The sequence below is a fragment of the Neovison vison genome, chromosome 2 (assembly GCF_020171115.1).
Source record: "Neovison vison isolate M4711 chromosome 2, ASM_NN_V1, whole genome shotgun sequence".
Classification (NCBI taxonomy): Eukaryota; Metazoa; Chordata; class Mammalia; order Carnivora; family Mustelidae; genus Neogale; species Neogale vison.
This window is the reverse complement of record NC_058092.1, coordinates 46,065,000-46,089,220: the sequence shown is the minus strand read 5'-3', so window position 1 is coordinate 46,089,220 and position 24,221 is coordinate 46,065,000. Positions and strand designations below refer to the sequence as shown.

At 40.8% G+C, this 24,221-nt stretch overlaps 1 protein-coding gene across 1 annotated transcript in view; it reads left to right on the top strand.

Annotated features, from left to right (window-relative positions):
• The window catches only part of FYB2 (FYN binding protein 2), a 124,269-nt gene that overhangs the window by 65,661 nt on the left and 34,387 nt on the right, over positions 1-24,221 (top strand). Inside the window, exons 5-9 of the mRNA XM_044238328.1 lie at positions 1,507-1,607; positions 12,287-12,321; positions 14,898-14,929; positions 18,906-19,014; positions 21,890-22,049. Coding sequence (XP_044094263.1) covers positions 1,507-1,607; positions 12,287-12,321; positions 14,898-14,929; positions 18,906-19,014; positions 21,890-22,049 — 437 coding nt within the window. The remainder of the gene's footprint in view (positions 1-1,506; positions 1,608-12,286; positions 12,322-14,897; positions 14,930-18,905; positions 19,015-21,889; positions 22,050-24,221) is intronic.

The window sequence follows — 24,221 nt, the reverse complement described above, 5'->3', positions numbered from 1 at the left end:
TTTCATTTAGCTCTTTTGCTGTGATTTTTGTCTTGTTCTTATATCTGAGACATATTTCTCTGTCTCATTTTATCTAACTTCCTCTATTTGCTTCTGTATATTAAGGAGGTCAGCTACATATCCTGGTCTTAAAAGTAGTGGCCTTGTGTACAACAGATCCATTCATGTCTTGTAGCACAATCCTTCTGGGTCACAAGAACCAGGCATTCCAGGGGTGTCCCCCTTATGGGCTGTGTGGGCCTCACTGTTGTATCTGAGCTGTGATTGCCTTCAGACCAGCTTGTTGAAATGATCCACTTTCCGTATTGTGAGCACACCCCCAAGGTTTGGTCACTGAGCTGTTGAGAGCCCTGTCTATCTTCCCCACTGTTAACTTCTCTTTTAATATTTTGCATCTCTTCATTTCTCCATGCTATATTCTGGGTGTCTTCCTTAGATCTAAGTAATTCCCAAATTCTCTCTTCTGCTGTGTCTAATCTCTTTTTCAACCTCTACATTAAATTTCTTTATTATAAGAACTAATGATTTCTGTACTCCTTTCTCTTGTCCCTAAATCTATGTTCTTTTTTCACATTCTTGAAAGTGTTTTTTGTTTGTTTGTTTTGTTTTTTTACCTAGTGGATTTCATTCTTTGAACATTTAAAAAATAGTTATTTTAAAGTCACTTTCATGTCATTCTGTTACTGAATCCTTTCATTCTGTTATATCATCTGACTATGTGTGGTAGCTCATCTCTATGTGGTTTGCTTTTCTTTTTTTACTATAAGCTTGTTTTAAGTGGAAATTGTTTCTTTTGCCTACTGTACATGTCTTGGGTTGTAGAAGCAGCTTTACAGAATGATTTCAGATTTACTTTACAGTGGTTAGATTACAAGCACCATTTTGTCTCTGTGTCTCTGAAATACACAGTGTATATTTAGAGCCTCACCTATACTTGGCTTTCAAGTTCCTGATTTCTCATGGGTGATTCTTTTAACTCCAGCAATCATAGCTGTATACTAAGATTCCCTGTTATTCCCTGGGAAAGTGTACACATATCTTTTACAGTTTGTTTTACAGATCAAATGGCATTTTATGACTCTGAACTTTATGCTGATAGCTTGGTTCTAGCTTCCCATTCAGATGAGGCCTGTGGCTCAGAATTAACTCCTGACTCAAAGTAAATCCTCAGCCATCCAGTCATTAAGATTTTTCTTTATCTGTCTCACTTTTCCTTTGCATGTAATTCTTACTTACATGTTTAGTCTTGTTTTCCTCCCTATATCTGGCACCTGAAGACTTTATTGATTTCTAGATGAGTTATGTATTTTTCATATAATTCTTTGTGTTGTTGTATTTTTCAGAATTTCTGTATGTTTAGAGTAGGGGCAATGTCTTCCATATCTGTTTAAATCACCATATTTGTCAGACATATTACTTCTCTAATGAAGAAAAAATGCAAAAAGTTTTAAAATATGTTTAAAGCAATGTTTTATTTTAAGTAACCTTTTTCTCCATGCTTCTCAGTGCTGAATTTGAAGAGCCACATAATTATGAGGCAACAATTTCATATCTGAAACACTCTGGCAACTCCATTAACCTGTGCACCGCAAAAGAAATTGCTGATTGTAAGTCTGCTAAGCCAATTAATATTGTAACACTGTGTGGAATGAAAATGTGGCAAAAATGGTATTTTCCCTCTAGCTAACTATAAGTTTAAAAATTCAAAGCCATGCTGCTCTACCATCTCATTTCTTTTTTTTTTCCCTCTGCCTGGTCTCTTAAAAATATAAATAAATCCAGCTGGGCATCAATGCTATCTCACAACTCCTAGTGCTGCCTTCTCTCTACCACTTCTATTCTCTCCTTCACCAATCTACTTAGATGCTTTGCCTTCTGTAGATATGTGGGAGGGAAAATCAAGATATGATAATCCATTTTTCTTCCTTCTCCTATAGAAGCTTCATCTCTCTTCTTGTGGTGTCTTTCTTGAACTCCCCTGGTAACTCCGTGTGTGGAGAGGGAGATAACAGACTATGAGAATTAGGTCCCTCTGTTTAGTCTGAATAGGAGCAGAGAATTCATTTAATGGATCTGACCACTGGTTCAGAGCTAAATCTTCCCACCTCTGGTATTGCCGACAAAACTCAGACCTTTCTATGAAAAAAAGAAACCCTGTCAGGTAAGAAAATGAAGAAGCAGGGACTCATAACATTTCTACAGTTTCTGTGTCTTTGTTCTGCCTGTAGGATCAGCTGGTTCTCTACAAAAGGCATGAACATTTGTGCTGGAATAAACATTAGTATTTTGTGAACATATGCTATGGGTCACAGTTCAGTAGTAAGTTCTATGTGTGCATCCCTGCTGATACAACAGTTTTATTAGCCCACTTTTTGAGACAAGAAACTGAGGACCAGAGATGTTGAGTTGTACAAGGTCAGACGAGGAATATATGGTAAAGACATAATATGAAATAGGCTCAGACTGCCGCTAAGATGTATGCTGTTTTCACTGTTTTATGCTGCTTCCCATTCAAGGATGCTTTGCTTCCCTGGAGGGAGGGTTAGAGAGAGATCCTCTGATTTAGTTTCTTTATTGTATGGAGAAAAAGCAGAAGAGTGTGGGAGAAGTCATTTGTCTGAGAATACATACATAAAAGGTTTGTTAGGTAGGAGTTAGGATCCATTGAAATTTCCCTCCCCTTCCCAAGGCAATAAAGGGTTGAAGAACTACTGGAAAATCTCCCTCTCTCTTTCTCTTAGACTAGGCAAAGTCTAGATTCTCCCATATGGCTTATAAAATACTAGTCATAAGACAAGCAAATCCTGTCTCTTCTTACCCCCATAAGGCAACATTGTTCCAATCTTGGAGCATCTAGGCACCTGCATCAGAATATGATTTCTCAAATTCTAACACTTAAAATACAAATCATCTTGCTTAACATATTCTGGTTCAGTAGCTGTGTGGTTGGGCCTGAGAGTCTCAATTTCTAACAACTTCCCTGGTGGTGCTGATGCTGCTGGTTTATAAACCAGCCTTTGAATAGAAAGGCCATGGGCCCTATTTGGACTAAATTCCAACTGCATGTCTTTCTGCAAAGGCCTCATAGGGTTATTTAGATGCCCTTGTTGGAGCCTATACCTTCCCTTTCTGGATGCAGGAGATCCCCAGAATGCTCCTCCCAAGTCATGCTTGGGTCTCTTCCCTAAGTCCCAGGACAGAATGGGCTGCAGAGAGAGCAGTTCATGGGGGGTGGTGTGCTTGGGATTTGGACCTATTCAAGGCCCCTTTCCATCTAGGATGAAGCTGTAGATTAAAAGTGGGAAGCTGGACCAGAGGCCTGTATTTGTTCTTCCCAGGCCATAAATGCTCAAAGTGGCCTGCCAGGGGAAATCACCTAAGGTACCCAAAGAAGGAGCCACTAACTCAAGCCTCTCTTCAGTCTTTCACTGAGGGATTCTTTGTGTACTTCATAAAGAGGCAAGTGTCTTTGGCTGAAAGAGAAAGGGCTCAGAAAATAAGCCACTGACGCAATTGAGAATAACAGAGCATGGAGTAGTGGAAAGGAGGAAGGTGGGAGACAGGTGAGGGTGGTGAGGGTGTCCTTTGCCAGAGAGAATATCTTGGTGGGATATAGGAATAGACCTGATGAAGTTCTAGAACCTAGGTGAGGTTCGGTGGGCTGAGGTCCGGAGCCGATGACCAAGAAAGAATTCTTGAGACATCTTTGGTGCAAAATGGTGGTTTATTAAAACACGGGGACAGGACCAGTGGGCAGGAAGAGCTGCTGCCCCGAGTTGTGGGGGCAGGCATGTTATATACCTTACGGTTGGGGGCAGGTGGTGAAGGGATGGGAGGTTTCAACAGAGTTTTCACATATTAAGGAGGGTCTACAAGGTGCAACAACAAGATAGTTGGGAGATTCTTAGTGGGGTATTATGATCCTGCTATCATTTACATTCCCTTCTACCTCAGTCTCCTCCAGTTTATGGTGGGGAGGAGGACATTAGGGCTTCAGGAAATGAGAGTTATTTGCCTCTGGAAATTTGTGCTATTGATAAGGTAACCTCCCTGGTTAGATCTCCAGGACATCTGTAGAGCAAGGGAGATTCCTGTTCTGCAGGATTGCGATCCCTGCAAGTTAACTATTTATCGTTTTATGGCAGTCAGGGGTGCCTGAGGAATGGTACACATATGGAGGGGAGCGGGTGGAGAGGGGGTGCAAGGCGCCAGCTTCTGCTCTGTCCTCAGCCAGCCTCCTGCTCCCTCATCAGACCTACCAGGGCTAAAGAAACTGAAGTACTATAGCCTGGGATCAAAAGGATCCTGCCACATGTCCCCACCCCTTTCCTTCTTCCTCTTTAAAGGACCAAGATGCAGTTAGAAAAAACAAAAACAACAAACAAACAAGAAGGGGTTGAGCTATTTTCCCCCCACTTGTATTTATTCACTTGACTTTTTCTTCATTTATCTTCCAATTATCTTTATACCACTTACTAGATGAATAACATCTGAACCTCAGTGTCTTCATCTGAAAAGTGGGTATAATATCACCTTCATGGCTTTTTTCTGAGAGTTTGATAAAACAATACATTTAAATTCAAGTGGAATTCTGCTTCTGGAAGGATGGAACATATATATTCTTCCTTATTCCTTCTGCTAAGTACAACTAAAACTGTCGGATATCATATGTGAAACAAACACAAGAAAACTGGGAGGTTCTGAAAAGTTAGAAATAAGAAGGTATAGCAGCTAGAGACCTATAAACTCAAGTAAGAATAGGTGAGTTCCTTGGGTTTTCTTCTTGTCTCATATATCCCAGACTTGGAGCCAAAGAAGCTGGCAATGCAGAAACACCAGTGGGTACAAACAGAAACATCTCCAGCAAAAGACTGTTCTCTCTAGCCTAAGAACCAGAAAAGGGGCAGTCTAGAAAAACAAAAAGCCTTAGACAATAACTGTTCTGTTCTAGCCAAACATCACAGTAAAAACTATGGCTCTACCTCACCAGCCAGTGATCAGTGAGGATCCTAGACACCCACCCTTATCAGGCTGCAGTTATGTACCCCAACCCCTTGGCTGAGGTGGTGCAGAGAAAGCTATGTCAGAAGCTTGGACTTTCAGCCCTTCCAGGAGTAACAAAACTCCACCTATAATGAAGACCGCATGAGGAGCTTGTATTCCTGTCTCCCACCCAACAAAAGTACCCTTCTCCTCTCTGTTGGTCTGTTATTAGAGAAGACTCATTGGAGAATCAGGACTTTCACAACTACCCAGCAGTAAGTAGGACAAATGGGGAGCAAAAACAAGCCCTCCTACCACCAGGATGTTATCAGCAAAAGCTGAGTGGGGAACTGGAGTTCCCACCCTTGACCAGGAGCAGTGAGGAGCCTTGCCCTCAGTTGGATATTGGAAGGCCAAGAAGTGGAGAACCTAGATGTGTATCCTTAGCTGACAGAAAAAAGTCATCCCATTTCTGTCACCAGAAAAGCCAACTAAAACAGAAGTTTAAATAATATCCAGTCTTAGAAGATAATAGTTAAAATGCCCAGATTTCAACAGAAAATTACTCATCATATCACAAATCAAAAAAGTCTAAACTTGAATGAAAAGAGATAATCAATAGATGACAACATTGAGACAATTGAAATATTAGCATGTTCTGAGAGACAATTTAAAGCAGCTGTTAAGACTTCAGTGAACAATTATGAACATGATTGAAGCACACAAAGAATAGTTTCACTCTATTTTTAGAAGAAATGGGATGCCTCTGCAAAGAAATGGAAGATGTAAAGAAAAAGAAATAGAAACTTAGAAGTGAAGAACACAATAAGAAAAATAAAAAGCTCACTGGATGGACTCAACAGCAAAATGGGGAGAATAGAAGAATTCATAAACTTGAAAGAAATGATAGAAATTACCCAATACAACAATAAGGAGAAAACAGATCAGGGGAAAACAATGAATAGAGCTTCAAGGATCCGTGGGACTATAACGAAAGTCTTAAATTGTAGTACTGGAAAGAAGGGGGAAAGAGGATGCTACTGAAAGTACTTGAAGAAATCGAAAACTTTCCTAATTTGGTAAAAGACATTAAACAAAAGATTGAAGAAGCCAAGAAAATCCCAAGCAGGATAACCCAATCCACACAAAAACATAATCAAACTTCTAAAAATAAAAATAAAAAATAAAAATCTTGAAAGCAGTAAAAGAAATGATACATTACCTATGGGTGAAAAACAATTTAAATGACTGAATTTCTCATCAGAAACCATGAAAACCAGAAGAAACTGGCACAACATTTTTCAAGTACAAGAAGAAAAGAACTATCAATCCAGAATCCTATTACCAGTGAAAATATCCTTCAAGATTGAAGGGGAAATCAAGATATTCTAAGATGAAGGAAAACTAAGATAATTTGTTCTAGCAGACCAATCCTAAAAGAATGGCTAAAGGAAGATTTCTAGACAGAAAATAAATGATGAAAGGAAGTACTTTGGACTTTCACTTCAGGCGAAAGAAAAAATGGAAAGAATACAAATGTGAGTATGACATATTTTCTTTCTTTTGATTTTTTTAAATTAGTTTGATGGTTGAAGCAAAAACTCTTAACATTATCTGATACAGTTCTAAATGTGTATAAGAGAAATACATAAGACCATTATAAGGAAAGTGTTAAGGGACATAGAGGGAAATAAGGTTTCTATACTTCACATGAACTGATAAAATGTCCATACCAGTAGACTGTGATTTATATGTATATATAGTGTAATCCCTAGAGGAACCACTGAAACAGATATACAGTGAGATATTTAAAAAACATAAAACAAAAAACTATAGGTAAATAAAAAATAATTCTAAAAAATGTTCAAGTAACCCACAAGAAAGCAGGAAATATGTAACAGAGAGGCAAAAAACAAACAAACAAACAAAAAACCCAAAGAGAAAATAAAAAATAAAGGCCAGATTTAAGCTCTAATATATCAGTAATTGCATTAATTACATTACATGTAAATTGCCTAAATATGCCAATTGAAAGAGAGAGATTGGAAGATGTAAATTTAATCTAAAGAATATTAGTGTGACTATATTAATAACTGATAAAGTAAATTTCAGAGCAAAGAAAATTACAAGAGATGCAGAGGGATATTATGTAATGATAATAGGCTCAATCCATCAAGAAAACAAAACAATCTTAAGTGTGTGTGCACCAAGCTCCAGAGCTATAATATATGTGAAGCACAAACTGAAAGAAAAAATAGACAAATGGACTCATAGTTTGAGAATTTAACACCCCTCTGTCCACATTGACAGAACGTCTACTCAGAAAATCAACAAGGATACAGAAGAATTCAGCAACACCATCAGCAACAGGATCTAATTGTTATCTATAGAAGGTGCACCAGGAGCAGAATATATATACTCTCAAGCATCCATAAACATATACAAGATAGACCTTATTCTAGGCATTACAAAAGTGCATTTTGAAAAACTGAAATCATAGTGTATTTTTTACCACAATGTAATCAGGCTAGAAATCAGTAACCAAAGGATAACAGAAAACTCTCTAAACACTTTGAAACAAAAGCACACGTTTCTAAAAGGAAATCAAAATACATATTGAACTGAAAAAAAATGAAAAAATATAAAAATCCTTGGGACAGAGCCTAAGGAATGCAGAAGAGAAATTAATAGCACTAAATCCTTACATTAAAGAGGAAAATCTTTAAATCTAAGATCCTACCTCAAGAACATAGTAAAAGAATAGAAAAATAAATCTAAAGCAAGTGGAAGGGAGGAAAGAATAAAGATTGGGAACAGATATAAATAAAATTAAAAACAGAAAAGCATAGAGAAAATCAATGAAAGCAAAAGCTTGTTCTTTGAAAAGATCAATAAAATTGACAAACCTCTAGCAAGACTAACAAAGAAACAGAAAGAAGACACAAACGAACAATATCAAGAATGAAACAAAGATATCATTACAAACTTTGCAGACTTCAAAAGGACTATAAGAGGATATTATGAATAAATCTACACATCTAAATTTGACAACTTAAGGATGGAACAATTCCTCAAAAACTCAGATTACCTCAAATCACTCAATATAAATCATTTTGATAGGCTGTAACTGTTAAGGACATTGAATCTATAATTTTAAAACTAAAACAAAAAAACAAAAAACTTAAAACACTGTATGTTAACTATACTGGAATTAAAATTTATAAATAAATTAATTAAGAGAAAATAGAACTCCGAAAAAGACCATCTCAAAGTCCTGGGAGATTTCACTGGAGAATTCTGCCAAATATTTAAAAATGAATTAACACTAATTCTGTACAATCTTTCCAAGAAAAATGGAACAGGTTGAAAGCCTTACTGATTCAAGAAGCTGGTATTACCCTGACAGCAAGCCAGACAGAGACAGTGCACAAGAACACTACAGATTAACACCCTTCAGGAGCAGAGTCATAAAAGTCCTTTGCAAAATATTAGTAAATAGAATTCAGCAAGATGTAATATGGAATTATACCACAACAGAATGCTGTTTATTCTAGGGATGGAAAGCTAGTTCAATATTCAAAGATCACTCAAAAAAATCAGTCAATGAACTCTTTATTGACAGGCTAAAGAAGAAAAATCACATAATCATAACAATCTATGCAGGAAAAGCATTTGACAAATTTAATACCCATTTATGATTAAAAAAAAAACTCAGAAAAATAGGAATAGAGGGCCACTTTCTCAACTTGAAAAAAAAGAGCATTTGCAAACAAACAAACAAAAACCTATAGCTAGTATACTTAATGGAGAAATATTGAATACTTTCCCCTAGAGACTGGGAACTAGGCAGGATGGTCACTTTTTTTTTTTTTCTTTAAACATTTGATTTATTTATTTGACAGAGAGAAACAGTGAAAAAGGGAATACAAGTAGGAGGAGTGGGAGAGGGTGAAGCAGGCTTCCTGCTGAGCAGGGAGCCTGACAGGGGTCTCAAACCCAGGACCCTGGGATTGTGACCTGAGCAGAAAACAGACACTTAATGATCAAGCCACCCAGGTGCCCCAGAGATGTATACTCTTACCACTCCTATTCAACATAGTGCTAGAACTTCTAGCCAATGCAGTAAGTCAAGAAAAGGAAATCAAATGAATACAAATCAAAGAATTAAACTGCCCTTATTTGCAGATGACAGGATTGTCTAGATAGAAAAGCCCAGGAAATTTACCCAAAAAAAAAAAAAAAAAATCTTAGAACTAACAAATGAGTTCAACAAGGTCACAGGATACAAAATAGAATTTTAAAATCCTATTTCTGTATGCTAGCAATGAACACAGTAAAATCAGAAAATACTACAACATTCACAAAAGTTAAAGAAAGAGAAATTGACTTGTGTTTAACAAAATGTTACAAGACTTAAATATGATAACTACAAATTGCTGATGAAATAATTCAAAGGAAACCTACATAAATAGGGGAGATACACTATGTTTATGGATTGAAAAACTGCATATAGAAAAAAATATTCTCCCTTACAAAATTGTAAAAGGAAATTTAATGGAGGAAACATTGCCTTTCATGATGTTGGAGCAGTTGGATAGCCATAAATAAAAATCATTCAATCCATCAATCAATCTTAATATAAGTCTCACATCTTCTATAAAGATTAACTCAAAGGGGATCCTTCTTTCATTCTCTGCCCACCAAGGGTGAAGAACCTAAGTATTACCTTTCTGGAGGAGATGGGGAGAGAGAAGGAGGAAAATAAGGGGAAAGATGAGGTGGTTAGCTTTCACTGTCACCGTTGTACGAGATTGTCCCTTAAACAATGCCAGGAAAACAAAGACCATCCCTTTAGGGGTGCATAGTTCAGCCTGGGTGCCTTTCTGAGGCTTTGCCCTTTTATATAGAATGTGGGTAAGCAGGATTTAGGCTGTTCTGGAAGTTCTGCAGATTTGTCCTCAGAGGTCATCTAGACCACCCATTCAGACTGTGCTTCCTAGGTCCTAGGGCGATCCTGAGGGGTACTGGAGACTTTGAGCATGACATCAACCAGAGAAGTTTTATGTGTGCCCGCGGGCAATATTCCACTCAAATGAATGATTCCGTAGCTGGGAGGAAGTTTGAAAGCCATTTGCTAATGGAGTGACCTTGGGCAAGTTACTTCACTCTTTGGGCATCTGCCTCCTCATGGGTGAAATGCCAGTGTCAGTAGTGATCACTGAGTGAATTAAGTGAGGTCATACATTTAAACACGTAGCACAGTTCCTAGTATTTGTAAGTATAAAAAATGTTTGTTGCTTTTTATTACTGTTTTTATATTATTAGTAACAGTGCTCTCGCCTCCTAGTTTTCCAAGGTCACACAGCGAGTTAGTACTTGGAGAAAAAGCCTGCAAGCTGCGGTCATGTTATGGGGCCAGCAGTTGGAGGGTGCTGAGGACCATCTTGCCATGAGTATCCTTTTCCCCCAGCTGGAACAAAGCTCGTCAGTGGAGAGAATGGGCTCCAGTGCTGTGGGTCATATCCTCCAGATAGGATTCCCTGTCCTTTCCTGACCCCATGGGGTAGAATCCTTTGTCTTTTATATTCCTTCCATGGGAGCAAGTTGTGATGGCAAAACTTTGGAGAACGTCTGGTTTGTTAAAAAATCATAATCAAGTTACGAATGCATTATTAATTCAGTGTGTATTTTTGTGTACTAGCCTTGACAAGTAAGCTTCCTCTGAGCCTTGGTTTCCCCATTTCTAAGAATAATATCTCCCCTCTTCCCAGGTGACAATGAGAAGCAAAAAGATCATGATGTGTTATTTCTTTGTAAAACAAAGAATGATACCTCAATTGAGGGAGGGAGATTATCATTTTTAAAATTGGAAAGGAGACCCATATTTGGAATGGATATGGAGCAAACTGCATCAAAAGCAAATATTCATTGTGTATTAATAGCTAAACAGAGGCTTTAAAGTAAACTGGCAAAATAATACATTTTGATTCAAAAATTAGTAAAAAGAGAAGTGTACAATGGCTCCCATTGAAGTGCGTGCTATGAATCATCCACAGAGAATTTTAGGTCTTTGTGTCAAGCAATCACGTGCAGGCAGTGCCTATAGAAAACCTAGGATTTCGTTTGTTTTATCAATGGATTTTGTGTGTAGAATAACAATGACCTTGAACCACAACCTGGCTGGTTCACTTAGTTAAGCATCTGACTCTTGGTCTCAGCTCAGGTGTTGATCTCAGGGTCATGAGATTGGGCTCTGCTTTGGGCCCCACAGTGGGCATGGAGCCTACTTAAAAAAATAAAATAAAACATGTTTCTTGGTCACTTTTCTAAACTACAGCTTCAGGAACCTAGCAGCAAGAAAGAGAAGAAAAACAGGGGGAAGTCCTACTTATTATGCATGCATATTCATTAACAGTAGGGGGAAACTTTTAGAGATGATATTTCAGCAAAGAAAAATCAAATAAGTAATTTTATCAAAACCCCATCACTTTCTATACAATATCTGGTGCTCTGCTAGGCATGTCCCATTTTTTTACATCATCTCCTTTAATCTCCCCATTAACTGTGTGAGGCAGGTACTAATTGACTGCATTTCTCAAGTGAGCAAACGGAGACTCTAGGAAATGAAGTAATTTGTCTGCAATCCCTCAGGTAGGAAGCGGCAGGACTGGGCTCTGAAGCCGCATTCTTGCCACTACTTGTGTTTGTTATTAATGAAGGTCAGTGTCACATCATTCAATAAAATCCACAGAACAATCAGAAAAAAATCCAAAAGGAACTCAAACCTCAGTTGGTGGCCAGTCTCCTCTTCTCAAGCTGTGCTAGGGAAACAAAACAGTTAAGGAACAAAAGCACTTGTGAGTGTGCTGTGGAGTTCATTTTGTTGAAGTGGGATCTAGGCTTTTTTTTTTTTTTCCTTTTTTGCTTTTTTTTCTTTTTTGGAGGGGGGCTTTTTTCCTCTCCTTTCCCTTTCATGTCCCCCTTCTGACTGCAAACCACTAAATTTCAGCGCTGTCTCTTCAGCATGGAGTATGTATATCTATTTACTGAAACAGGAAACTGAAAATTGTTTCACATGTTTTCACTGACCATACATTCCATCCTGGAAATCCCCACAGAGATAAAAAGCCATGGTCAGTGACCCGACAACTCCCCACACAGACAAAGCCTCACACCGTTCCGTGTTCCGGAGGCTGAGAAAACTGAACTCTGCCATCCTGCGTAATTGCTTGAATCCTGGGTGCTGTAAGAAATGGGTGAATAAACGGCCTCTGACATCATTTTTTTTTCATGTTTATTTTAGCAACTTATGAAGTCGAAATTGAAGAACCCCAAAAGGTACTGTTCCCTCTTTTTACCAACTTCATAACTACAACAGGTATGCAGAATTGACGGTAGAGTGGTTTCTTTTAGGAGCCAGGAGGGAGGTCTTTGTTTTCGGTTTTCTCCTAATTCCTGAGGTTTTTCCAAGACTCCAGCTGCTAAGATTCTGTCGCCTGTAATAACAGAGATAGAAAAAGTGGTGTGTGGGGGGGCAGGGAGGGAAAAGCTGGCCTTAATCCACTCCTAGCCTGTTATCTGTGGCGGACAGCATCAGTTGGCCTTTAATAACGGTCCCTTCAGAGAGAGGAGTGCTGTGGCCCAAGCCAAATTTGTACCTCCTGTGCTTTTGGGAGGATGGCCCACCCTCTGAAGGCACATTTTCTGGCTCCTGGTGAGCCCAGTGCAAAGTGCCCCTTGGAGCCACTTGATTAGAGCCCAAGCAGAGTCCCTGCTGGCCCCAGTCCCAGCACCTGACCCTGTGATCTCGAACCTCCATTTCCTCACCTGTAGGATAGAGATAGTAGAAGTATCCACATCTGGGTCATTGTGGAAACAAGAGTGAGGTAAATTCAGGGAACCCATGTGATGGTAAATGCCCGTACCTTTCCCAGACATTTTGCCTCTCTGGGCTCCTGCTGGGTCTTCTGGAAAATGGCGTCTTCTCTGCGAGGGCAGGAAGCAGATGCCCTGTGGCGACCACATTTGCTGTAGTAGATGCTCAATAAATAAGGGGGTTTGTACTTGTTTCACTGAGTTGCTGAGAGAACTCAAAGTAGCTAAGCTCCCAGTACAGAGCCTGGCACACAGCAGGGCCTCCCCTCATGTTTCAGCTCGGTCAATGAAGGTCACTTGTTTCACACAGAGTTCATTTAGTCCAGATCTTTCATCTTTCTGCTTGTTTTCTTACACCTACTGGAAAGGCCTGTTCATTTGTGGTACACTTTCTAGCTAGAAAACTATAAATGATTATTCTTATTAATGAAAGTAGAAACATTCTATTAAAATGCTTCAATTATCTGGCAATATCTCCAAAATAATAAACTTTTCTGTACAAGTAAACTCTGTAAATAACTAGAGTTTATCCCATTCAAAAGAAAAAAAAAACATAAAAGTATTTTTAACATGTTTTAAAAACATTTATTTATTGAGAGAGAGAGAGATGGTGGGGGGGAAGGACAGAGGGAGAAAAAGAGAGAGAATCTCCAGTAGACTCCTTTAAAATTTAAAAATATATTTTTAAATTTTAAATCTTAACTTTCAGACATGTATTGCATTCATCTCCGTGTTCTTGTCTCGGCAGGTGGAATCTGATCTTACCCTGTCTTCATGACATGGAATCCTCTGTAACATAAGGGATTGAATGGCTACAGTTCATGCTCTTCTTTATAAGATGCTCTAGTCCCTTAGGGTGCCTGGGGGATTCATTCGGTTAAGTGTCTGCCTTCCGCTCAGGTCATGATCTCAGGGTCCTGGGATCGAGCCCCACATCGAGCTCTCTGCTCAGTGGGAGCCTGCTTCTCCCTCTCCCTCTTCCTGCCTCTCTGCCTACTTGTGCTAAATCTTAAAAAAAAGAAAAACAAAGATGATGTTAGGCCTTTCTCAGGTGTTCAGAGTTAGCTGTCTTTCCACCAAACCAAGTCTGTCTGCTGTCATTGTTTCCTGTTCTCTGACAGTTTCGATTTCTCTATCAATATCTTTGTGTTGAGCAGGGAGTCTTTCACATGGATAATTCTGTACCAAGACCTTGTTGCATGTCAGGCACTCATGCAAAGGTGGGGCACTTCATCCTCCATGTTCCCCAGTGAGCTAGTATCACAACTTGCCTCTTACAGGTGCGGACTGGAGGCTCAGAGAGGTTCAGCAACCTGTCAGTAATGTAGCAGGGGTCCATCTGACCTGTCACTCTACCATCCATGTTTTTAGAATTATACGGGAGATAAGAACCAGTCGTCCCTGAGTGAAGGCCTGCGGGGCCCTCCTCAAAGGAGGGCAAATGAGCTTTTAGGCTGGTCTTGGTCACAGCATGTTCAAGGCTTAGCTATTTTCTGTTTTCTTCAATGTTGTTGTCTAGATTCAAAATAATGAATCAGATCTATGTGATGACTGAATCAAAGAGTTACGTTGTGGTCACTGGGACATAATCTTAACAGAGCCAAATCTAGATCATCTGGGAGTAAATTTGGGATCAGGGGGTGTGTGACCAGCCAGAGAGAATTCCCAGCATGACTTACACATTTGTGTTACTGATTCTGTCCACTGAAACATTGCTCTGATAGCCCAAGTATGTATTTCCCCAAATGATGGAAAGCTTTATTCTGCAAACACGTTCCTGGAAAAGCATGCAGAAAACAATTTATACTTCTAAGTTAGATTATACATTCCCTCCGGCATGCTGCTTTTCCTTTTCCACTGACCTTCAGTTCCACCGGCCAGGGTTTCTGGAAGTTTCTGTTGTCCATGCCTACCTTTGCTCCATCCTGAGACTTCACCTGCCTGGTCTTCTGGTCAAGTCTCTAATGACCTGTAATCACACATTAAAGGCATGGTTTGAATTGATTTATGAAAATGACCATTTCCCTCTTTACTTTCAGCCTTGGAAGAATGGTCTCCATCAAGAACTTAGGTGAGTTTTATCTTCAAATGGAAAAGCGTTAGCCCAACCTCTGTTGACTGAACCAGTTTTCTTAGATGGGTCAGCTATGCTTGCAGACACTGAGCTGGTTCAGCTTCCCCAGTGCCTAGTAAGGTGCCTGGTACAGAGAAGGTACTCAAGGGTCCTGCCTGGCCTTTCCCTCCTGCCTTGTTCTAGGCCACACCACCCTCATTGGTAAACACTTACTGAGTCTCCAGCATGGGCCAGTCACTTGCTAACCACTGGGGGAGCAGCAGTGATGGCAACCTGGCTGCTACCCTCAGGGGCTCTTGGCCTGTGGGAATCACACAGTCAAATAGGTATATAACCATCATGTGACTGCCAAAGAACTTAGTTTCCAAAATGCACCATGCTGTTTTAAATCTCTGTGCCTTTGCTGCCTTAATTCATTAATTCATTCCAACTCAATGAACCAGTAAATATTTAATGAGCATCAAACTTTCCCACCTGTGAGAAGCCTTCCTAATTCCCCTCCTTCAAAGAAAAGTAGCCAGACCCTCTCACCTACCTCCACCAAGGTACACAAGTTTGCACTAACCTCACTGCATGTCATTTGTTTGCTAACATGCCAGTTTATCCTGACTCTCCTTCCCTTCCCTGCTTCTTGTATGTGTGCTCCTTATGAGCAGGGCCCGTGTTTCTCGTTCTTAGTGTTCCTGACACTTCTCATACTTCTGGGTCCAAAACAGGGCCTTGGCAAGGCTGTGCTCTGACCCCCCTCTTCAGAGTCTGTGTCTATCATTCTTCCCCTGGAGTTACTTTTAATGCATTAGAGGAAGCATGGTTGGTGAAGTCTAGAGAAGCAAGTATCAGAATTCCCTGGCTGAGGTTAAACACTTAAGCAGTGGATCATGAGGGAAACCATGTTTCATGTTTGTCCTTGAGTTCTGGTCTGCCTCGATTCATGCCCCCCACCCCGCCCTGTATCTGCCCTCTAGCATCTAGCGTGGTGCTGGGCGCTTGAGAGGTACATGTCACATGGTTAATTCAGTGTTTATTGAGATTTTACTCTCTCAGATGCTGCTAGGTTCTGAGATACAAAAATGAATGGAGTATATTCTCTGCCCTTGGTTCCAGATGGGCACGGAGGCTAGAATGGATGGGGGAAAGGGGCTATTTGGAGCGGAGGGAAATGATCATCTTAGTAGGAAGTTACAATATAATCATTGCTAAGTAGTTGTAGGAACACAGAGATGAGGCTCCGGGCATACTTTCTTGAAGAGTTGACAACTGAATTCAATCTTTTAAAGACCTATAGGAGTTGTCGTAATGATTGTTCCAGGCATAAGGAAAAGTTTGAGCAAAGACATGAAGTCGGTCAAGGACTCCCCAAACAGGGATCATGCATGAGCATGAAGTGCAGTGTGGAAGCAGAAGGAACAAAGCCACGGGGAGTATGCAGAGCTGGGTCCAGGAGGGCCTGCACCCCCTAATTTACAATTAGACCAGCCCCATCCAATGGAACTGTAAGGCAAAGCACAGATGTCATTTAAAATTTTTCTAGTAGCCAAATGTTAAAAAGTAAAAAGGAAACCCAGTTTTTGCATCAACTTGGACAGGACTGGAGGAGATTATGCTAAATGAAATAAGTCAAGCAAAGAAAGTCAGTTATCATATGGTTTCACTTATTTGTGGAACACAAGGAAAAGCATGCAGGGCATTAGGAGAAGGAAGAGAAAAATGAGGGGGAATCAAAGAGGGAGAAGAACCATGAGAGGCTGTGGACTCCAAGAAACAAATTGAGGGTTTTGGAGGGGAAGAAGGTGGAGGATGGGTGAACCTGGTGGTGGGTATTAAGGAGGGCATGGATTGCATGGAGCACTGGGGGTTATATGCAAACAGTGAATCGTGGAACACTACATCAAAAACTAATGACACACTGTATGGTGACTAACATAACATTAAATTAAATTTTAAAATGTGAAAAGAAATAGGTGAAATTAATTATGTGTTTTATTAATCCCAGTGCATCCAAAATATTGTCATTTTGACATGTAATCAATAAAATAACTATTACTGAGGTGTTTTATAGTCTTTTTTCTCTAATTCTTCAAGATCCAAATATATGTTATACTTATAGCTCAGTCTAGACTGGATACATTTCAAATGCACGATATCCATACATGGACAGTGGCCGCAGGTGGAGAGCACAGATTTAGACTTTATATTCTAGGTCAGGGGGGAGCCACAAAGAGTTTCAAAGCAGAGATAATGTACTCCATCGCCTCATAGTATTCCTAGAAGTCACCATATTGAATTTAATTTGATAATTACTTATAGAGATCCAGTTATAAGTTACTGGGCAAGACCTGACAAGATAAGATGGATTACCGAGGGCATGTACATCAACAAGGATTTATGTTTTAGGAGAAATACCAACAATGTGCAATGGAGAATAAGAACTGGGTAATTCTAACACAGCAAATGCTTCCATGAAGACAAGGATCCCAACAATTGTTGCAGGTCCATTATGTGCTCTGAACAATGCTGAGCTTTCAACATTTTTCTCACATTTCATTCTCCTGGCAACCATGGACATTGGCATTGTGACCTTTCATTTATGAATGAGAAAATATGATTTTTTTTTTTTTTAGGAAGGTTAATCATGGACTTGCAGAAAGAGGGATATATAGTGGGGATTAGAAGCCAGCCCTCCTGGGGTGTCTGGGTGGTGCAGTGGGTTAAGTCTCTGCCTTTGGCCAGGGTCATGATCTCAGAGTCCTGTGATGGAGTCCCGCATCGGGCTCTCTGCTCTGCCTGCTTTTGATCTCTCTCCCTCTGTTAAATAAATAAAATCTTTAAAAAAAAAAAAAAAAAGAAGCCAGCCCTCCCTCACCGCCCCTGATCATCATGGAACTGGCAGATAGCCTTACTGGTGGGCACGGTGCTCAGTAATTACGTGAATGAATGAAACTCCTGACAATTCTTTCCATTGTCTTTCATAACAGTACTGTCTCTGGTGCTTTTCCTCTCTTGTTGACCTCCTCTTCTGAGTTTCTTTGAGGGCTCCTCTTTTTCTGCCTTCCGTATGAATGTGGTTGTAAGTCTAGTTCACTGTGCCAGAACAGAAGTCCTTATCTGGGAGTTGATGACTCCTCCGCATTCATTCTCTCCTCGGACCTCAGGTTTCTCCTGACACTGTCCACCTTGCCTCTCTCTCATACTCTGTCCAATGCAGCTGTCATCTATATAGTGGTGCGTGGTGGTCCTTCATTTCCTTAGAGAAGACTGTCTGAGTACCACCCTGTGCCAGGCCCCATGCTGTTGCTACTCTAGATCACACAGCATTGGTGCTAGGAATACATACAGAAATAGCGGAGCTCTGCCGCTTTGTAACTTGATTGTTCGTTTACAAGGCAATTGGAAGAACTGGAGGCTGATCCATAAACAGTGTTTTATAATACAAATAGAAGGACAAAGTGTTGGGGCAGCAGATAAGAAGGTATGACTGGGAGAATCAGGAAAGGATTGTCAGAAGTAAGATGATTCAGACAAATTGAGAAGGGTTTGATGTTCTCCAGCAAGATGCAGAAGGCATGTCTGTCAAGGGAAATGGCAACTAAAAAGGGAGAGTTGCTCGAACCAGGATGGTTGGTTTGGGGAATGTGAGTCTAGAGCAAAAGTTGAGGGAAGGAGTAAAGGGGGTTGGAAAGAAAGATTGCAACCACATCACGATGGGTTTATATTTTAGCCTACAGGCAATGGGGAGTTGCTAGGAGATTTTAAGCAGGGATTCCTTCTGGCATTGATTGGAGCGGGTAGAAACTCAGTGAAATGATCTAATGGGTGACCTGATCCTCATCTTAGAAGAAGGTAGGGAGAGAAGAGGAACTACTCAGCTGTTTACATTTCACTTTTTCCATTCCTTTCTTTTAGGATTGGATAGTACACTATGATCTAAACACTCTAAACCTCACTTTTCCCTTGTTATCTCTTCACATCTAAGCCCTAAATATGAAGATGAAGATGAAGATAAAAAGGAGAAGGAAAAAGAGCCATGTGAATTGGAACCTCAAAAACCAGAAAAAGATTTACCTTCAAGTCATCTTTTCAAGGTATCAGTGTTCTAGGGTTCAGGGCCAAACAGTAAAAGTCCAGGGGTGTCATGGGAGTAGTTCATGGAGTGACTTTTTACAGCCTGAGACAGCAGCTCTCTACAGACAGCATCAGAAGACCCTGGGGTGTTGGGTGCTTTCTCAAAGAAATGAACTTGACAGTAACACTGAGCTCTAGCTTCAGGTGTCCACTTATTAGCCATGAAGCAGGCCTTAGGGGTGGGGCTGGGTCTAGTATGAGTTCAGCAAGGCATCCAGAGGACAAAACATAGACACTCGGGGCACCTAGGTGGCTCAGTGGGTTAAGCCGCTGCCTTCGGCTCATGATCTCAGGGTCCTGGGATCGAGTCCCGCATCGGGCTCTCTCCTCAGCGGGGAGTCTGCTTCCCTCTCTCTCTCTCTCTGCCTGCCTCTCTGTCTGCTGTGATCTCTCTCTGTCAAATAAATAAATAAAATCTTGAAAAAAAAAAAAAAAACATAGACACTCATTTGGGTGTTATACCCTGCAATTGAACAGCCCCAGAAAGAGGGCCTCCTTAAGGTGTGTGCTTGAGGGCCCTACTTAGAAGAACAACTTACCTCTGAGCTCAATCATTTCATCTGTAATAGAAGAACAAATCATCCCTACTCAATTACCATCCCCAGTCCCACCCTGATTCTGTCTGGTTTATGTGGATAAGATAATGTATGTGAAAGTGTTTTGTAGACCATGAGATTCCATAAAAATGTAAGGTATTCTTAATTATTACTTATTAGTAAATACTAGATGCATGTGTATACTCTTATCCAATTGACATTGTCCCCCTCAAAACAACTAGAGTGGTCAGAGGCTTAAATTATCGATATCACCAGTGCTGCTAGTAATGTTCACAACATTCTGAAAACCTGTCTGAGTTGTGCCTATTGTAGAATATCAGATTGCTCCAGTCCCAGCTTCAGGGCTTGGGAAAATCAAGCAGCTTGGTGGTGTTTGTGGGCCTGAACTGGTGGGTAGGCCCACAGGATTCAGGGCCAAGACTGTGTGTTTATAGAGTATCACAAAGCAGCATAGTTCAAGGAAGAAGTAAGTCACTAATTGTGAAAGAAGGAGACCAGAGTTAGGGAAGCGCCATTGCATCCTGAGGCCAGAGAGCAGACAAGGCCATAAGTGGGTGATGGGGCCAGAGATCAGAAAGGGGTTATCAGGACCATGAGAAAGACAAAGGGGAAGTCACGGTTATGGACATTAACCATGAAAGAGTAAAAAGCAGGGATATGTTCTTTATCAGTGCTGGCCATTTGACAAGAGCCAGGTATGGGTTCAGGCTGCCACCAAAGGGACATATTCCTGCTTTTTGATGTGGATTTGAGTTTTGGAAATTGTTGTAGGTGATTTGAATTATGTTAGGTAAAAGTAGTGTGTGGCATAGCTGGGCAGTGCTGTTTGGGGTCAGGTGTAAATGGAACATCAGTAGATACAAATTCAAACTGACCCTAAGAAGCATTCCCAAGGACAGGACAAGGGGAACCCACACACAGCCTTATTAGGGGCCACAGTGAAGGAAGGCAGTCACTGCATTTATGTGAAACTCTGACTTATTACTTTGTCATTTTTCCCCATTTAAAAATTCATTCTTGGCTGTGTGACTTGAAAAAATACCCCTCCTTTTAGTTTGTCCAGACCACACCAAGAGCTCAGGAAATCCCATACTTTATAACTGTTAAGTACTTTGGCTTCTTCCGACTGCTTTCAGATGTATTGTCATAGTCAATACTCCTGTCTACTTGCCATCGGAAGGACAATAATCTCCTCTCCTATCGCCATCTGATAAATAACCAGAAAGGCTGTAATTCTCCTTGGTTTCCGGTGTCTATTCTTGGAAATCCATCCAGAGCTTTCTGAAATGCACATCTGCTCAGATTGCTGCCTGGGGCTCAGTGAGGCCCCCATTGAACCTTGCACACAAGACCCTGCATTACTCAGCCTCATTCTGTCATATCTTTCTCATCTCGTCTTTTCAACCTGTCCCTTCCAGTCTTCCCTCAGCATCTGCTTCTGTACACCCGTCTGAGGATCCTAACTTCTCCAGATACCCATGCGTTTGCTCCTGCTGATTTGTCCCTTTATCCCCTTGGTCCATCTCTTCCTTTCATTTTAAAGTACTCTTTAATAAGATCTGCTTTGGAAGTCTTCCTCCACCCTGTCTCCCAGCTGAGAGAACTGACCTCCCCTCCTCTGTTTCTGTCTCAGAGAACAACACAGCTGCAAATGGCCCTTGCCACGTGGTACCTTAATGTTTGTGTGTCTTGTCTCCGTGATCAGTGTGTAGGCCACCGTGCCCATGGTGTCTCTCTATCTCCGGAACTCAGCATTCATGTCTGACCAACACTGCAGGGAGGGAGTGGGAAATGAAGTACAGAAGAACAGAATGGCAGGGGGCCAGAAGAAATATCAGGTGAATGGAACACAGCACCCCTTGGTGGTCAAGAGCACAGGGCTCAAGTTCTGTCTTAGTAGACCACTGGCTAGGAAACCAGAGGATTTGGAGACCTGTTATTTAACCTTTCAAAACTCTTTATCATGTGGTCTAGTGATATTTTCCCAGTGTGTGTGTGGGGGGGTTCCTGGAGATGAGGTGAGATAAGATATTTGAAGAACCTTCTCTGTTACATGCTGCGGCCTCCTGTGGGGCTGCCTCCCCTGGGCATTTGGTGGCCATTCAGAGGTGACTTGGTGTGCATCCTTGTGAAACTTTGTCTAGGGGGACTGCATTCAGTACCACAATAAGTCCTTGCTATCCGTGAAGCATGAATGACGGAAGAAAAGCACAAGTAAGTGGGAAACGGAGCAGGTAAGTCAGAGCCCTATAGCACTCTCCCTATTGCATGTATTTAGGGGGCCACGCGTGGAGGGATGCTGGGAAGAAAGCAGGTGATGAAAGTCCTCGGAGGCCGCAGGAGCATGCTGCCCAGGAAGCAGGGCCCTGTGAGCGATGCCACCCAGACAAAGGCCTGCCTCCAAGACCCGAAGCTGGCCAGGCACTCCGTAGGCCACTGTGAGTTGCCTTTCTTTCTGGTTCTGTTCACCGTCATCACATGATTTACAAGTTGTGGGTGTCTAAGATGTTACTTTCTTTTATAAATATTTATTGAACATTTATTATGTGCCAGGAAACTTACCCTCATGAGGCAGCTGTGCAGTCATGGAAAGAGCACTGGATTTAGAAGTAGAAGACCAGAGAGAAATAGGTATTGGTTACACAAAGAAAACAGATACCAACTCCAGCCCAATAAACCATGGCAGACCACTGACATTTCATATGTTACTAATCAGTTATAAGAAGAATAAATATGCAGTGATCATAAGATGAACTCCAGGTCCCTTAAAATATGCCTCTGGTGGGGCGCCTGGGTGGCTCAGTGGGTTAAGCCGCTGCCTTCGACTCAGGTCATGATCTCAGGGTCCTGGGATCGAGTCCCGTATCAGGCTGTCTGCTCAGCAGGGAGCCTGCTTCCTCCTCTCTCTCTCTGCCTGCCTCTCTGACTACTTCTGATCTGTCAAATAAAGAAAAATCTTAAAAAAAAAAAATGTGCCTCTGGGCTAATTGGCCACATCCTTGCCTCACAGGTCCTTCCCTGTATACTCTGCTGTATTCTGCATATCCTGTTTTAAGTGTTTAAATGTCCCTGTAATTTCACCTGATCTCTGTCTGGAATTCTCTACCTGCTGATGTCCTAGGCATCCTTTAAGTTCTATCTCAGAAGTCACTTCTTCTGAGGTGCCCCTTACCTCCATCCATCCTCCTCTTCCCTGATCCCTAGGGACCACAATTCCTCACTCTTTCTGTTTCTGTGGCACTGAAACAGCAACCAAGTGACCGCATCTCCATATTAGGCTTTACAGTTAAGCATTTCTGGGACCCAGGCCCCCTATATACTAAGCCCATCATCTTAGGAAACTTACAGGGTTTCATGTACAAATGGGGTTGATATTATTTTCCAGGGCTATTTGTCAATGTTTGTAAACTGTATATTTCATGTGATCACTGTTAGTTCTCTTCATTTATTTCCTTCTCTAAAAAAAGTATAGCATACCTTATATTATAATACATGGGGTACGTGTTTGTCTCCCATGGTACATGGTGGGCACCATGTGATCAGAGACCATTTGGTATTTTTTTTTTCCAATTTATTTATTTTCAGAAAAACAGTATTCACCATTTGGTATTTTTTTTCTGTATTTCTGCAACCTGGCACAGTGTCTGGCACACTGGAGATCCCCCAACAAAACTTTGTTAAAGAAAGGAGTAAAAGAATAAATCCAGCTTCAGTGAAACTATGGTAGATTTGACAACATGAATTATTCTCTTGACTAAGAAAAGTAAAGAATAGATTTTTGGAAAATGTTTTAAAGTATCATAGAACAGATGTAAAAAGAAAGCATCCATCTACTCGCAGGAACCAGGAACCCTGGAAGGTGAGTGCTAGAGGTACTCTTGCCCTCGGGGTTTTTACTGAGATCTGAATCTCTTGAGCTCCTGTTTTGACTGTGTGATGTGCAGAGGACAGGAGCTATATCCCAGGGCCTGCCCCAAGTGAGTTTATAATTGGGAACTCCTGTATGAAGTCAGGACCTCACAGGATTATGTCTACACAGAATGAATAAGACTGTGCCTATAGTAAAAAATACCATATTATGTACTTATAAATTTGTTATAAAAAGATTCAAGCGTTCTGAACACAACATAAATTTTTTCAAAAATAAATGGAAAAGGGAGGAAAACACATTTTGATACTAATGACACATGAGAAAGCATAAAGGTGGCATAAAATAAAAAACCATGCCTTAAATTGAGAAGTAGGTAGACTTAATCTGGAATACGGGGCGGGGTGGGGGGGACAGAAGTAAGACCAGCTGAAGTGAACTAAAGAGTTACAGGAGAGCCTTGAATATGGGGCTGAAGGCTATTTTCATGCAATTGTGTACTGTCTGTGAGGAGTCACTATAGATTTGAAGATTATACCATGAAGAAAATAGTCCAAAGAGGATTATTCTGAGTAATCTGTACATGCTGCTAAAGCACAAAGGGAGTTGCTGAGTCCATCAATAGTTCTTTGCAGTACTTGTTTGAGTAGCACAAAATGTCTAGTCAAGGACAGTGGGCATAAAATCAGAAAGTTTTGAGAAGAAAAAATACAATAGAGTGTCTTTCTATACTCCTTCTATG